Source organism: Mauremys mutica, chromosome 2 (assembly GCF_020497125.1).
Source record: "Mauremys mutica isolate MM-2020 ecotype Southern chromosome 2, ASM2049712v1, whole genome shotgun sequence".
NCBI classification, from domain to species: domain Eukaryota; kingdom Metazoa; phylum Chordata; order Testudines; family Geoemydidae; genus Mauremys; species Mauremys mutica.
The window spans coordinates 70,256,813-70,273,099 of NC_059073.1; the positions used below are offsets into that span (position 1 = coordinate 70,256,813).

The 16,287-nt window shown below is 45.7% G+C and overlaps 1 protein-coding gene across 2 annotated transcripts in view; it reads left to right on the plus strand.

The window, feature by feature from the left end:
* Window positions 1–9,836, plus strand: part of LOC123364524 (transmembrane protein 68-like) — a 45,106-nt gene extending 35,270 nt beyond the window's left edge. For both annotated transcript variants that reach the window (XM_045006731.1, XM_045006732.1), the window contains one exon: window positions 9,306–9,836. In XM_045006731.1, the coding sequence (XP_044862666.1) occupies window positions 9,306–9,410 (105 nt within the window). In that variant the 3' untranslated portion in view covers window positions 9,411–9,836. The remainder of the gene's footprint in view (window positions 1–9,305) is intronic.
* Window positions 9,837–16,287: the final 6,451 nt, after the last annotated feature.

Sequence of the window (16,287 nt, forward strand, 5' to 3'; positions counted from 1 at the left end):
CATTGACATTCCAGTGTCCCTCAGCCGCAGGCCTGGACACCTGGCAGGGGCGGCAGGTTATATGGGCTCGTGGTGCCCGAGCACCAGGAATATTCAAGGCTGGAGGCTATGCTCCACCAATAGTTGGAGCTGGGTTTCTCCCCTGGCCCTGCCTGGAGCAGTCGCCAGCCCCTCCCCCACCCCAGAGCATCCCCTCCCCCCCACCCCCAGCCTCGGAACTTCCCTGCCTGAAAGAAAACAGCCTGTGCCTCTCCCTTGCTTGTGCTGCTGGCTGCCTGCTGCTACTTCTGCCTAAGGCTATAGAAAGCAGCGGCTGGCAGACTGTTGTGGGGCACCTCAGGAGGCACCTCAGGAGGGGGAAGGGGAGAGAGGGGGGGAGGAGGCACACATGTGCTTGGGAGCCCTTTCTCCCATCCCCCAGCACCCACCTGGAGGAGACGCCAAGGGGACGTCCGGCCAGGAGATGGACATCTGGAGTGGACCTCACTCACCTGAGCAGCTGCTGGGGCTTACAATGTAAATTTGTAATACTTTAACTTTGGGCAGAGGCAGGGGAATATCTTAACGGTTCTCTGCATAGCATAGGCAACTATTTGTTTTGCCCTCTACTGATCCCTCCTGACTTGGAGGGATTACCTCACCATTTTTTTCCAAGGACATTTTTCTGTGGCATGTTAAGTTTGTTTTGCAACAGAAATGACAGGTAACTTTAGCCTTCAATTCCCTTTCTTTGGTATTGGAACTGACTAGTGATGTCTCACAAGGCTGTATCCTAAACTGAAACTCTTCAAACACAATCCCAATTTATCTAAAAAAAATATAAAAATCTAGCCTTTCTTTGATTTATGGGCGAGAGGAACAGCGGGAATAACAATTTGTGGGTAGTCTCGGGGACTGTTTGGAGGGAAACAGAGATTTATCTCAGGATATCACATAAGGCTGCAATACTAATTTAATCTTACAGTGATTTTATCAAGTCCTCCTGTAAAGAAGAATAGAAAAGTCTATTTCTAATGATAAATATATGGAAATAAAATCCCTGAGGCCAGCAATGCTCTGTTCCCGTCCTCTGTTGCCCCAGAAATTGGTCACACCCACTTTCGTTTAGAGTTCAATCTATATTTTATTACAAACCCTTCTCCCAACACCAGTACAGTGCAACATCACAGTTTTTAACTCCTACAGTTTTTAGTCCCTCTTTACCAAGACCTTAGGAAATGAGATCTCCCTGTTTTGAAGCTGTTTCAGTCTGGCTCAGCTAGTCCAGTCTTCCCCTCTTGTAACACTTCCTTCCTGGTTTAGCAGGTTAGTCAGCTGAGGCCTAATTAGTTCCTTATCTCTGCAGCATCGCTTTCTGATTAGCTACTTGCTCAATCAGCCATCACTGGGAAACTAATTCAGGCTAATTCACCCATCAGGCCTCAGCACTCTGTCACAAGAAACTAATAGCAAAATGGTTTCACATTTCAGGCCATCTTGAAATATGTAAACTCAGAGATAGTTTCTCTTGATTTTTTTTAAAATGGAAAATAAATCAAAGAAAATATATTAATACAACATGAAATTAAAGACAGAAAAGGTCAATATTTGCACAGTGACTTGAGGAGATCTTCCAAGAGACAAAAGAGAATTAGATGCCAGTTCCCACTGACTTCCATTGACTGCCCTTTGTGCCTTTTGAGTCTGTCCCTGAACCTGTACTACACACATTATAGTCAAGTCCTACTCTTCAGCCTACTAAACACTAAATACCTAGCAGAGCCCTTCAAAATGAGTAACAAGGAACCACACTCCAGTCACTTTATCCCTTGCAAGGACACATAAAATAGAGACAAGGTGGGTCAGGTAATATCATTTATTGGACCAATCTCAGCAGGTGAAAGAGACAAGCTTCTGAGCTACACACAGCTCTTCTTCAGTTTGGAAAAGGTACACAGAGTATCACTGCCTAATACAAGGTGGAGCAGATTGTTAAGCATAAGAAGTAAACATATGTTGCAAGAGACCATTCAAGATGAGGTGGACAATTACCACATCGGCAGTCTTAGGACAAAGGAGAGTTAGTGGGTCATAGATTGTGTTAATGAGACATAAAACTGTTGTGTATTTGGTTGTCATGGTTTTCTTGCTATGGCAACTGAGTTAGATTATTATGGGTTAGCTCAACCGGTTTCAACCGGCTGAGGAGCTCTCTGTATATATGTAAATAAAATGGAGGTTTTGGTTAGCTGCCTGCTCTCTGGCCTCAAGTGATTGCTTCCTACACCGGCTGCCCCAAGGATATAACACTGGCGACGAGGGTGAGACTCCGGTGCTGCTCCAGTAACAGAAGGAAGTAGAAGTCAAGGTAAAGACCAAACAAAGGAAAAAAGCTGCTTGTTTGCACTGACTGTGAAAGTGAAACTAAAAATCATGGCTACTCTGACCAGGCCCCTGGAGCCTTTTGATGAGAATACAGAGCAGTGGCATGTGTATACTGAGCGTTTTGAGCTTTTTGGTATTGCAAATGACATTACAGAAGCGAAGAAGGTGCCAATATTCTTAACTGTTGTAGGGGCTAAAACCTACTCTCTGCTACGCAGCTTACTACACCCTGTTAAGCCTGAGACTAAATCTTACAGTGACATTGTGGAAATCCTGGGGTCTCATTTCTCCCCAAAACCACTGGTAATTGCTGAAAGATATAGGTTCCACAAAAGAGACCAAAAGGAAGATGAAACAGTTGTACAATTTGTAGCCATTTTAAAAAAGCTAGCAGAACGCTGTGAATTTAAAGAAATGTTACATGACGCCCTGCGTGACAGGTTAGTGTGTGGCCTGTACAGTGAAGCTATACGGAAGCGCCTACTGACAGAGGCTCAGCTTACCTTACAGAAGGCTGTTGATATTGCTGTCTCCATGGAACTGGCTACAAGGGAGGCACAATACATCGGTGCACCCCCTAGGGTGCAAAAAGTGTCACAAGAACCGACCCACAAAACTGTGCAGAGTCAAGAATGTTACCGCTGTGGTAAGCCGGGTCACCAGGCATCAGAATGCTGGTGTAAGGACCTGGTGTGTCGACACTGTGGCAAAAAGGGACACATTGAGTGTGCCTGTAAACAAAAGAAAAAGAGGCCTGTGGTCTGGCCGACAAAAAGAGGAACCCTGCATACCCTAGAGCAGACCCAGGATGATCAAGGTGACACCTCATCGCAAGAGGAAGTGCCACTGCATGTTTTGTCTTTGGCAATGGGCTCACATGAATACTGGGTAACCCCGTTATTGGATGGCAAACGTATACGCATGGAACTGGACACTGGTGCAGCCGTCTCACTGATCTCTGAGACTGTGTATAAAGAAAAGCTACAGCATCTTCCGCTTAAGGCAACAAAAATTGTTCTGAAGACGTATACGGGAGAAGCTGTGCCTATGCTGGGCACTATTGATGTTAAGGTGGAGCTCAATGGACAGATGGCTAAATTGCCACTGTTTGTGGTGAGAGGTAACTACCCAGCCTTAATGGGTAGGCCTTGGCTTGGGAAGATTCAACTGAACTGGGCAGAAGTGCACCGGATGACTAAAGAAGAAACCAGTCTAACCCCTATACTAAGGAAACATGCTGCTGTTTTTGGAGATGATTTGGGAAGTATGAAGGGAATCACTGTGACATTGAACATTAAACCTGGCAGTCCACCAAAATATCTGAAAGCCCGAACTGTGCCATATGCCATCAGGCCAAAAGTTGAAGCAGACCTGGAACGCCTGGTCACCAATGGAGTCCTAATACCAGTTACCCATAGCTCATGGGCCACTCCTATCGTTCCAATCGTGAAGAAAGATGGCTCTCTCCGGATTTGCGGTGATTTTAAAGTCACTGTCAACCCAGTGTTGTGTGCAGAGCAATACCCGCTTCCCCGCATCGATGACCTCTTCGCAGGCCTGGCTGGGGGACAAAAGTTCAGTAAGATTGATCTGAGTCAAGCATATTTACAGATGCACGTCGATGAAAAGTCCCAAGAGCTGTTGACTATTGTGACTCATAAGGGGCTTTATCGATACTGTTGTCTACCCTTCGGAATAACATCTGCTCCCGCCCTGTTCCAGAGGGCTATGGACCAGATCTTGTGTGGCTTGTCAGGAGTTCAGTGCTATCTGGATGATATCCTGGTCACTGGAAGAAATGAAGAGGATCACTTAAAGAATTTAGAGGCTACCCTACAAAGACTGGAAGAGTATGGCCTACGAGTTCGCAAAGACAAGTGTGAATTCTTCAAGCCCTCTGTTGAATATTTGGGACACATCATTGATTCTGCAGGTCTTCATAAGGCCCCTGCAAAAGTTAAAGCTATTGTGGAGGCTCCCCCACCTCGAAATGTAAGCCAGCTGCGCTCGTTTCTAGGACTCCTGAACTATTATGGAAAGTTCATCTCACAGTTAGCCACACTGCTAAAACCACTTCATGAGCTCCTTGGGCAGAACAAGGCCTGGAAGTGGACTGAAGCCTGTGATGTTGCGTTTAACAAAGCTAAGGATGCATTGCTAAATTCTGAAGTTCTAACGCACTTTGATCCATCCTTACCACTGCAATTGGCCTGCGATGCCTCCCCTTATGGAGTGGGAGCAGTCGTGTCGCATATTATGCCTTCAGGAGAAGAGAGACCTATTGCTTTTGCTTCACGCACTCTAAGCAAAGCAGAAACTAACTACGCCCAAATTGAACGTGAGGCATTAGGAATTGTTTTTGGAATTCGGAAGTTTCATCAGTACCTGTTTGGGCGAAAATTTACTCTTCTCACAGACCATCGACCTCTGACATCAATTTTTGGACCTTACACAGGCATTCCCCCATTAGCTGCTAGTCGTATGCAACGTTGGGCATTGTTACTTTCAGCACACACATATGAAATCAAATATCGGAAATCCACTCTACACGGCAATGCAGATGGCCTCTCAAGGTTGCCTTTGCCGGTCAAACACCACGATAGTGCCCACAAGGAAATCTACTACTTTGAACAGGTAGAGAATACACCCATCACTGCTACTCAGATAAAGAAGGCAACTCGCATTGACCCAGTATTGTCCCACGTTATGGACCTGGTGATGCATGGAACATCTCGACAAACCTCTCCGGTCTCATCCGACCTTGTTCCCTACATGTCCAAGCGGACGGAGTTATCGGTCCAATCTGGTTGTTTGTTGTGGGGGAGACGTGTCATTATTCCACCACCACTGAGATCACAGATGTTAGAACAGCTACATTCCGGTCACTGTGGAATAGTGCGCATGAAGGAAATTGCACGAAGCTATTTTTGGTGGCCTGGACTGGACAGCGCTATTGAAGAGAAGGCAAAAGCTTGTATGTCATGTCAGGGTGTGAGGAATGCACCCCAGTGGGCACCCCTACACCCATGGGACTGGCCTGAAAACCCGTGGCAACGTATTCACGTTGACTTTGCTGGCCCCCTTGAAGGAAGCATGTTCTTGGTGGCAATAGATGCCCATTCTAAATGGCCAGAAGTCTCTATAATGCAGTCCACTTCTGCAGAGAGTACTATCCAAAAACTACGAGGACTCTTTAGTCGTTTTGGTCTGCCAGAACAACTTGTGAGCGACAACGGACCGCAGTTCGTTTCTCAGGAGTTTCAAAATTTTATGAAAGCAAATGGGATACACCACATCGCGTCAGCACCATATCATCCGTCCACCAACGGATTAGCTGAAAGATTTGTGCAGACAATGAAAAACGCTTTGAAATCAGCAAGGGGACAACACTCCATTCAAAAGCGTCTGGATACCTTTTTACTTTCCTACAGAAACATACCTCATGCTACGACCCACGCATCTCCGGCCTTTCTAATGATGGGACGACAGCTGCGCACTTGCTTTGATCTGCTGAAACCTTCTGAACCCCGACAAATTGTGCAACATCAGCAGCAATATCAAGTCATCAGACGGGCACCCAGAGCAAAAGACCGAACCTTTAGCCCGGGACAGTCAGTTTTGGCTCGGAATTATACTTCCAGAGCTAAATGGGTTCCGGCCACAGTCATCGCTCAAACAGGACCTGTTTCCTATACAGTCCGGACTGCAGAGAATCTTACCTGGCGGCGACATGTAGATCAGCTGTTGCCAGGTCATGCCAGTCCTCAGGACCCATCTGCAGTTGAGGGGTCTGACTTCACCTCTTCTGGTGAGGGATCGAATCACGAGTCACCTGTTTCTGACTGTTCTCCTCCATTACTGCCGGCGGCTGAGATACCCCTTTGCCCAGCACGAGCTGATACCACCTCCTCACCTGTTCGTGCTGCGGACCCTGAGCCCCTAGTGCTTTCGGGTGCAACAACACCAGTAGTTCGCCGTAATCCACCTAGAGACAGAAGGCCTCCTCATCGGCTGGATCTTTAGCTAGGGCGAACCCATGGTTATGGGGCAAAATAATCCCCAGGGTTTAGCCGGGAATGGAGGCAGTCTACCCTCCTTCTCTAGTCTAGTGTGTGTTTTATTTAGGGGATGTTCTTATTAGGGGGGGAGGAATATGTTGTGTATTTGGTTGTCATGGTTTTGTTGCTATGGCAACTGAGTTAGATTATTATGGGTTAGCTCAACCGGTTTCAACCGGCTGAGGAGCTCTCTGTATATATGTAAATAAAATGGAGGTTTTGGTTAGCTGCCTGCTCTCTGGCCTCAAGTGATTGCTTCCTACACCGGCTGCCCCAAGGATATAACAAAAACCAGCATCTGTATTGAGGCCATGATTTTTAGTGTCTAGCAAGGTTATGAATTTAAGCTCCCAGTCTTGTCTTTTGAAGATGTTATGCAGGTTTTCCTTTGATTACAAGGACAGAGAGGTCAGATATGGAGTTGATCATTTCAGGAAAAATGTTCACCCACTGGTGATTAGGGTATTTGTTCTTTTATTATTGGGACCAACAGTTACAACAACACTACATACAAGATATATAGTTACACATCTGCAAATGATAAATGTTATGAGACAGATTCTCAGCTGGTATGAATTGGCTGAGGTTCTGGCCTTACTGGAGCACTGTGGGGGGTTAATTCTACTATCAGAAATGTTTTTCATTTCCTGACTCCCATCCATTTCTATAATTTAGAAAATCTTGGTCAATATATGTGCCTAATCTTAGGCTCACTAATCCATAGTTAGGTGTCTAAATAAATAGTCTGATTCTTTCCACAAGTGGTGAACACCCAAGAGCTCCCACTGATCTCTTTAACTAAAACATTTTTGAATGCTAAGGGGAAGCTGTTGTATCAGTTTGGGTGGAATAAGTGGGCCCAGAGAACTGGAGGTGTTTACATGACTGTTGTTATACAACATGAACCATTTTAAACAAGGTTTGGGGTGCTGAGTACAGAGACCTCAGACTGCTTAGTTATTATGGCAAACACATGAGAAAACTCATGGTAAAAGCTGAAATGTATTGACAGAGATACACGAAAGGAAAAGAATCAAAACAAGGCAAAAAGCACTGAAATTAAGTGATTATGCAAAACAAACAATCCCTTTTTCAGAGATAAAGAATATGGGTTAGAGTCTCCTGCTCTGTCAAGCAGCCCATCTTGGTGGGGAAGAGTTAGTTTTGCTGTTCAATTTTGAATCAGGAATGATAGTCATTTTCCTGCTTTTGACAAAATAGACACAGGAGATGAGACAGAATAGTAAAAGTTGGGGGAAATATGGCTTTTGTTGATGTTTTCAGGACACAAAGAGGCTAGTCAGGGATATCAGGGATATCATCTGGTTGGTCTGGTCAGATCTGGTCAGGTCCCTTACCTCTGCCAGTCCTTCTCTGACTGGCAGAGCTGGATGGACCATCTCACCTTGTTATGCTGGGGCCATGTGGTGCTTTCGGTCTCCGGATTAGGCAGAAAGCTGAGAGAGAGAGGACAATAGTTAGATGGTGAGGGACAGGAAGGGACACACAAGAGAGAGGAGGACAGAGTTGGACCTCATATGTATCAAGTTGGGGTCTTTACTGGGGCAGTGGTGTTGGTTAGGCCTCCCCACTGGTGTGCCAAGGTCCACATGTCACAATGAAAATCCCCCAGTGGCAGTGGCAGTAGTACAAATGTTTTTTCCTTTCCCTCACAAAGTCGCTCTTTAAAAGGACCCCCAAAGGGGGTGATGGGCAGAATAGCCCATCCTTTTTTTATTTTGTCCACCAGTTAGGACTAATTTCTGAAGTACCAATTTTGGTCCATTGAGTTCCAGTTCCATACTCCTCTTGTTTACCAGACATGATTTTAAGCACAATCCTTGGGTGGTAGCAGTAGATTCTCTCGGTTTAATTCAGATGTCTCCTTTTTTCTTCTTAAATAATGTTCTATATAAGGTTACTGTGACAATTATGAACTTTTACCCACTTTCCATAAGTTAAGCTCATAATCAGAGAAGGCCCTCTGGGCCCTAATCATTACAAGAGAGCAAGGGAAGGGTCTAGGGTGAATATTTATCAGATTTTAGTCTAAGCAAAAATTACAGTGGATGTGATTTAACATGCCTGAAAAAACAGGGTTTTACATCCTAAACCTCTCATTTTATTTAATGATTTGATGCATATTTTAATGAATGGTAAACATTTAAAATAGGGTTTGAAAAGGTAATAGCTGTTTTTGAAGGGGGAAACTGCCTTCTCCACCTTGCGGCAGAGGTTTTGCTGCAGAAAGCCTATTCCGATGCCTAATTAAAAGATCTTTACCACAACTCCAGTTGAAAAAAAACCTGTCAAACTTAAATATTAAATTATATCAAGTCACACTTACAGTTTAAGGGCTCAAACCTGCAAATACAATTGAATAATTTCAATCAAATATGTAGTCCTATTGAAGCTAATGAAACACATGCATCTGACAAAGTGGATATTCACCCACGAAAGCTTATGCTCCAAAACATCTGTCAGTCTATAAAGGTGCTACAGGCCTCTTTGTCGCTTTTCACAGATCCAGACTAACACGGTTACCCCTCTGATTCTAATCTCCTGAGTTATTCATGTGCCTCAGGGTTTTCAAGATGAGGTGGTAGTGGGCTAACATTTCCATGGCACTATTGCATATGTAGATCTAGCTGTTTTGTATGCTAGGTTATCACAAGGAAAAATACACTGGTGGGTGGGAATGAGACTATCCCTCAGCATGAGATCTTGTGAAGGATTTACCCTTCCTGCCCTCTCCTCCCACAACATTTTCCACAGAGTTTTATGTATACCTGTAGCATCCTTGGGAAAACTAGAAGAGAATGATGATTGAAGTGGTGAATCTTGAAATATAAAAGGTTTCCCCCTCTTTCTTTCTCTTAACAGACAAAGATTGCCATTGAAAAGCTAAGAGACAGACACCAAAAACTACCAGGAAGTATACTAAGAGCTCTGTTGGAACGATTTGATAAACATCAGAAAGAAGACTAGTGTATTTAAATATTGTTTTTAAATATTAAAAACTGTTATTGTAACTTGTGGGAAGAAAAACTGTAGTTTTCTTAAAAGTACAAGAGACTGCAAACTACATGTATCAATCATTCAATCATATCACTGCCTTAAAATCTCTCTCTCATCTGGTCTGGGAACTTCAATCCAAATAATAAAAGAAAAGGAAATTAAGAGGTTCATTATCCTGAGAGAAATTGATTAGAGATTGTTAAACCAGATGACAGCAGACATTATTCTGACATAAAACTTAGAGCTTGTGTAGCATTAGGAGCAAACTGTGGGGAGCTGATTATAGAGGGCGTCACCATTAGAAAATGTTGGTGTTTGGTCTGTTTCCAATTGTTGATAGGAGAAAGACAGCCCATGTCCACACCAGATGAGAGAGAGATGAGGAGACATTTTGGCTATAACACACTTAACTGTATTTTAATATTTAATAAAGGTGCAAATAAATTTAGAAATAGCAAAAAAAGTTATGATTTTGTCAATATTGCCTTTGCATTAATGTTGAGATTTTTCCCTTACAGTTTTTTTCTTTGAACAAAAAGCATTTTATTAATTTAAAAAAACTGCAATTGAATTATTGAGATAAATTATCTGTACATATTCAGTAACTCCTCACTTAACGTTGTAGTTATGTTCCTGAAAAATGACTTTAAGCAAAATGATGTTAAGTGACTCCAATTTCCCCATAATAATTAATGTAAATGGGGTGGAGGGGGATGTTAGATTCCAGGGAAAATATTTTCACCAGGCAGAAGATTTTTTTTTTTTACACACACACACACACTTACTTTTAAATAATTTAATACCGTACACAGCAATGATGATTGTGAAGCTTGGTTGAGGTGGTGGAGTCAGAAGGTGGGATATTTCCCAGGGAATGCCTTACTGCTAAATGATGAACTAGTACTCGACTGAGCCCTCAAGGGTTAACATCTTGTGTTAATGTAGCCTCACACTCTACAAGGCAGCACAAATGGAGGGAGGGAAGACAGCATGGCAGACAGACACACACTCTGTGAGAGAGAGAGAGATGCGTATTGTCCCTTTAAGTACACTGACCCCACTTTAAGTACATTGCCATTTTAAGTAGATCAGCAAGTGGAGACAGCAGCTGTTGCCAGCAAGCGCCCTCTGTCCTGAGCCCTGTTGTGTCTCCCTCCCCCCCATGGAGATGGAGTAAGTGGGAGGCAGGAGCAGGGGGACACCCTGACATTAGCCCGTCTCTTACCCCCCGCACAGCAAGCAGGAGGCTCCTGGGAGCAGCTCCAAGGCAGAGGGCAGGAGCAGCACATGGCAGTGGGGGGGAGGGACAGTTGAACTGCCAGCAATTGATAACCTGCTGGGCAGCTGCTGCACAGGGAACTTAGGGGAGTGGGGAGCTGATGGGGGGCTGTCGATCCACCCTGGTTCCAAGCCCCCACCAGCTTGCTCCAATGGGCTGTTTTCCTGCAAGCGGTGGACAAAGCAGGCAGCTGCCAAACAATGTTATAAGGGAACGTTGCACAACTTTAAACGAGCATGTTCTCTAATTGTTTCGTTGTTATGTTGCTGATCAATGTTAACTGGGACGACTTTAAGGCCTGGTCTACACTACGAGTTTATCTCAAATTTAGCAACATTAAACTGAATTAACCATGCACCTGTCCACACAATGAAGCATTTTATTTCAATATAAAGGGCTCTTAATATCGATATCTGTACTCCTCCCGCTGAAATTGGTATTGCCATTTCGAATTAGGGTTAGTGTGGCCGCAATTTGACGGTATTGGCCTCCGGGAGCTATCCCACAGTGCACCATTGTGACCGCTCTGGAAAGCGATCTAAAGTCGGATGCACTGGCCAGGTAGACAGGAAAAGCCCTGCAAACTTTTGAATTTCATATCCTGTTTGCCCAGCATGGAGACCTGATCAGCACAGGTGACCATGCAGTCCCAGAATCAAAAAAAGAGTTCCAGCATGGACCGTATGGGAAATACTGAATCTGATCTCTGTATGGGGAGATGAATCTGTTCTATCAGAACTCCGTTCCAATAGATGAAATGCCAAAACATTTGAAAAAAATCTCCAAGGCTATGATGGACAGATGCCACAACAGGGACTCGACACAGTGCTGCGTGAAACTTAAGGAGCTGAGACAAGAGTACCAGAAATCCAAAGAATCAAATGGACGCTCACAGAGGGAGGGGCGACTGACGACTGTAGCTATCCCAGTTTCTGCACTCTTCAAAAACCATTTGAATTCTTGGCTGAGCTCCCAAAGCCTGAAGGGTCAAAAATATTGTCACAGGTGGTTCAGGGTATATGTCGTCAGCCCCCCCATGAAAGCAAAGGGGGAAAAATCATTTCTCGCCTTTTTTCGATGTCACCGTGTGTTCTGGATGCTGCCGGCAGAAACGGTGCTGCAGCACTACACAGCAGCATCCCCTTCCCTTCCCTTGCGGACGGAAGATGGTACAGTAGGACTGGTATCCGTCATCATCATCCCGTGAGTGCTCCTGACTGGCCTCGGTGAGATCGGCCGGGGGTGCCTGGGCAAAAATGGGAATGACTCCAGGTCATTTTCTTTAAGTTTTGTCTAATGGAGATTCAGTCCTGCCTGGACTATCATGCCAGCTGGAGGCTTCTGCCTCAGGCTGCTCTCCCCAGTCAGCAGCACCGTGCGGTTGTGCCTACTCCTTGTTACCAGGGCTCACAATCACAATCAGATACTTAGACCTCTACATTTTGCTGCAAATAAAAAAATGAAGCTGTCCCCCAACATACATATCCTGGGACATTTTGTATTTTACCAGTGTCAACCAAAGGCCCACACACAAATGGAGATTCAGTCCTGCCTGTGCTTCTATCCTAGTGCTTGTCAGAGATTCCCATTTTCAGCTATAGGCTGAGCAGGGGTGAAAGTAACTCACGGGACTTACCGGTACGGCCGGAGGGGGCGGGGGCTCATCCGGTAGAGGCGTGGCCTCAAGATTTAAAGGCCCTGGGGCACCAGCCGTGGCTGGGAGTTTCAGGGCCTTTAAATCACCCAGGGGGCTCCCAGCTGCAGAGGTGGCTGGTAGTCCCTGGGGCCAACTAAAGGGCCTGAGGCTCCAGCCGCCGTGGAGCTCCGGGTCCTTTAAATGCCGGCCCCAGCCCAGCTGCCAAAGCAGCGGGTGGGACTTAAAGGGCTCCTCCAAGCTCCCCACTATGGCAGGGAGCCTGGAGGAGCCCTTTAAATGCTGGCCCCAGCCTGGCCGCCAGAGTTGCAGGCCGGGGCCGGGGTCAGGGGCCAGGATTTAAAGGGCTCCTACAAGTTCCCCGCTGTCCGGCCCGGCCGCCGTGGCAGGCCGGGATTTAAAGGGCTCCTCTGGGCTTCCTGCCGCAGCAGGGAGCTTGGAGGAGCCCTTTAAATGCCGGCCCCAGCTCAGCCGCTGGAGCCTCAGGCTGTGATTTAAAGGGCTCGGGGCTCCCCGCAGAGCCCTTTAAATCCCCGCTGCAGAAGCTGATGCGGTCCGGCACAGCGTACTGGCTCTTGCCGGTATGCCATACTGGACTGTAACAACTTACTTTCACCTCTGAGGCTGAGTAAGTGCAGAATGGTGGTTCACTCTACTTTGCTGTAAGCCACGGTAGCCCAGGAGGGGTCGGGGAGGAGAGAAGCAACGGGTGGGGTTGTTGCAGGGGCACCACCTAGAATGGCATGCAGCTCATCATTTCTGTGGGATGTCTGGGGCTCTGACCCGGAGCGGCCGTTTGCCTCTCTGGTTCTTTAGTAGGCTTGCCTGATATTCTAAGCAGGACTGACTTGCCATTAGACAAAACTTAATGAAGAGAATAACCAGAGGATTCATAACCATTTGTGTCCAGGTGCCCCTGACCGACCTCACCGAGGCCGGCCAGGAGCACCCATGACAGCAGCAGATGGTACAGTATGACTGGTAACCGTCATTGTCAACTTGCAAAGCAGCAGATGGTACAGTGGAGCTGGTAACTGTCTTTGCTAACTTGCAAAGCAAGAGGATGCTGCTGTGTAGCACTGCAGTACTGCGTCTGTCAGCAGCATCCAGTAGACATACGGTGACAGTGAAAAAAGGCTGAATGGGCTCCATGGTTGCCGTGCTGTGGTGTCTGCCTGGGCAATCCAGGGAAAAGGGCGCGAAATGATTGTCCGCCGTTGCTTTCATGGAGGGAGGATTGACTGACGACATTTACCCATAACCACCCGTGACAAATTTTTGGCCCCATCAGGCATTGGGATCTCAACCCAGAATTCCAATGGGCGGGGGAGACTGTGGGAACTATGGGATAGCTACCCACAGTTCAATGCTCTGGATGTCGACGCTAGCCTTGGTACATGGATGCACATCACCGCATTAATGTGCTTAGTATGGCCGCATGCCCTCGACTTTATACAGTCTGTTTCCAAAAATCAGCTTCTGTAATATCAGAATAATCCCATAGTGTAGACATACCCTAAGTGAGGAATTACTGTATTTATATCTGAGGCCTTTTTGAGCTCTGCAAAAAAAAAAAAAAACAAGTGTGGTATTATGGTTATAACCCAACCATAATATTTGAAAAGTGTGATACCACTCATTATACTCAATTATAATTTATTTGTAAAGTTGATTTTTGTTGCAAATAAAAACAAATTAGTCACGTGACACAGAACACAAGACAACGTACATGACATAGGACAAACTTACAATTAAAGAAGAATGGTGTCAAAATAGTATTTAAGCTCTTAATGCCTTATCTTGTATAGTTAAAATTATTATAGGAAAGTATTTTGGAAACCAAAAAAGTTAACAAAATAATTAAACATTTAATGAGTCGAGTTGCCACCTTTTTATTTAAAACTTGATAAAATCCTTATTATTTGCCTACCTTGTTATATTAAGATTGTTTCTATTACTTTATATTATTTTTATCTCAAGAATACTGCTATATAAGAAATAAGAAAGCCATATTTCACGTTTTAGGGAAATGTAAAACATTTTTATCTCATGTTAACCAACTTAAGCTGTTTAAGGGGGCATCTCACAGAATGGAGACACCAGAATATATCAATACACAGTGAAGAAACCTCTGAGCATCTGAAAAAGAAAAGAAACTGTGTTATACATAACAGACCAGTCAACAATACTTCAACCTACCATATATGGATAATTGAGTATGCGATTGACTAGAGAGACATTATAAAGACCATTAGCCTGGCAAGGTCTAACAACCTGTATATTAAATATATACATGTGGTTTTAAATATCTCATTGGGATATGGATGAATTTTATTGTTATGAAAGAGGAAATGTATCATTACTGCATACATCTTTGTTAATTGACATAATAGCATCTGTTATTTTGACAACACAAATATGGAGAATTTTGTATAATTTTCAAATTTAAAAAATTTTGGCACCAAATTTTTAATGCAGAATTCTCTCACAAGTACCACAATCTGTGGCACAATCTGGGTGCAGGCAGCTCAGTGGGGGGGCCTGGATGGGGGAGGGGATCTGGATGCACAAGTGTTCGCTGGGGATTCTGGCTGCAACAGGAAGGGACTCTGCAGCGGAGTCTGTGAAGGTGGTTAGGGGTCAGCAGGGGGAGGATTTGGGTGCAGGGGGACTCAGCGGGGGGCAGCTGGTTGGAGGTCTGGGTGTGGGGGGCTCCCAATGCAGGGGTGAGGCTTGGGGTGTGTGTTTTAGGTGGCTCAGTGGGGGGTTCTGGGTACAGAGAGGTGAGGCTCAGCAGGGGGGGATGGGTGCAAGGAGGGGGATCCAGGGGGCTGGGTGGACAGGGGGAACATCTCCCCATATAGTGTCCCCTCCCCCTGAGGCTGAGGAGCAATGGGACCAGGAAGTGGGGGGAGGGGTCAGGATGCAGGGAATGGCTCTCCTTGTCTGCCCAACAACCATACCTCTGGACCCCCACCCCAACAAGCCTCACACCCTGCACCCAGACCCCCTTGTAAAACCCCCTCCCACCATGGTTCAGAGATTCCTGCAGCCGGGGGAGGTTTCTGGCGGTTAATCTGACCCAGACCCAGCTGCTCTGTGCAGGGGAGAGGGAGGAGGAAATCTGTCATCCTCCTCCTCGCCAAGTTGGGACTAATGTCCTTGGGAAGTTAGGGTACCCCAGCTTCCCCCCCTTCCCCTGCAGTGACTTCCCTCTTCCCTGGCTGCTCTGGGTGTTAGGGTTGCCAGCTTTGGTTGGATGAATTCCTGGAGATTTCATCACATGACAATCTTTAATTAAAGATTAATCTTTAATTCCTGGAGACTGCAGAACAATCCTGGTGGGTTGGCAACCCTTCCAGGTGCCCAAACGTGAGTGAGCACTGGTGCAGCTTCTCTTTGTTTCCCCACAGAAACCATTTTTCTGCAGGAAAGCAAAGGGAATCTGCAGGGGGGGGCGGGGAAGGGCATGTTTCTGCACAGATGCAGTGGTGCAAAATTCTTCTAGGAGTAAAATCCAGCTGAAAATCCAGCCTAAAGTAAAAAGCAATCTGGAGACAGACAAAGAGCCAAAGGCCTTAGAGAAAAATGTGATGACCCCAGGGAATGAACTGGAAGTATCCCAGGAAGAGGAGGCTGGCTGCATCTGTTGGTGATTTTAAATGTTTAGGATAAGGTTTTTATATCGTTTCCCCCCTCATCGATATGGACTTTGGTACTTTTCAAAATGGAGTCAAATCTCCATTTTGTCCCTAGAGGTGGGGAAATTAAGGTACCAAAGCTGTGGTGCAAAGAGCTGGTTCAGACCAGTTGGAACTGGTTTGTAACTGCCAACCCCTCAGAATTTTCCCGCCATTCTTTATCAGGAACTGTGCCACGTCATCACGGCGCTGTCCATTCAGGAGGCAGCTGTG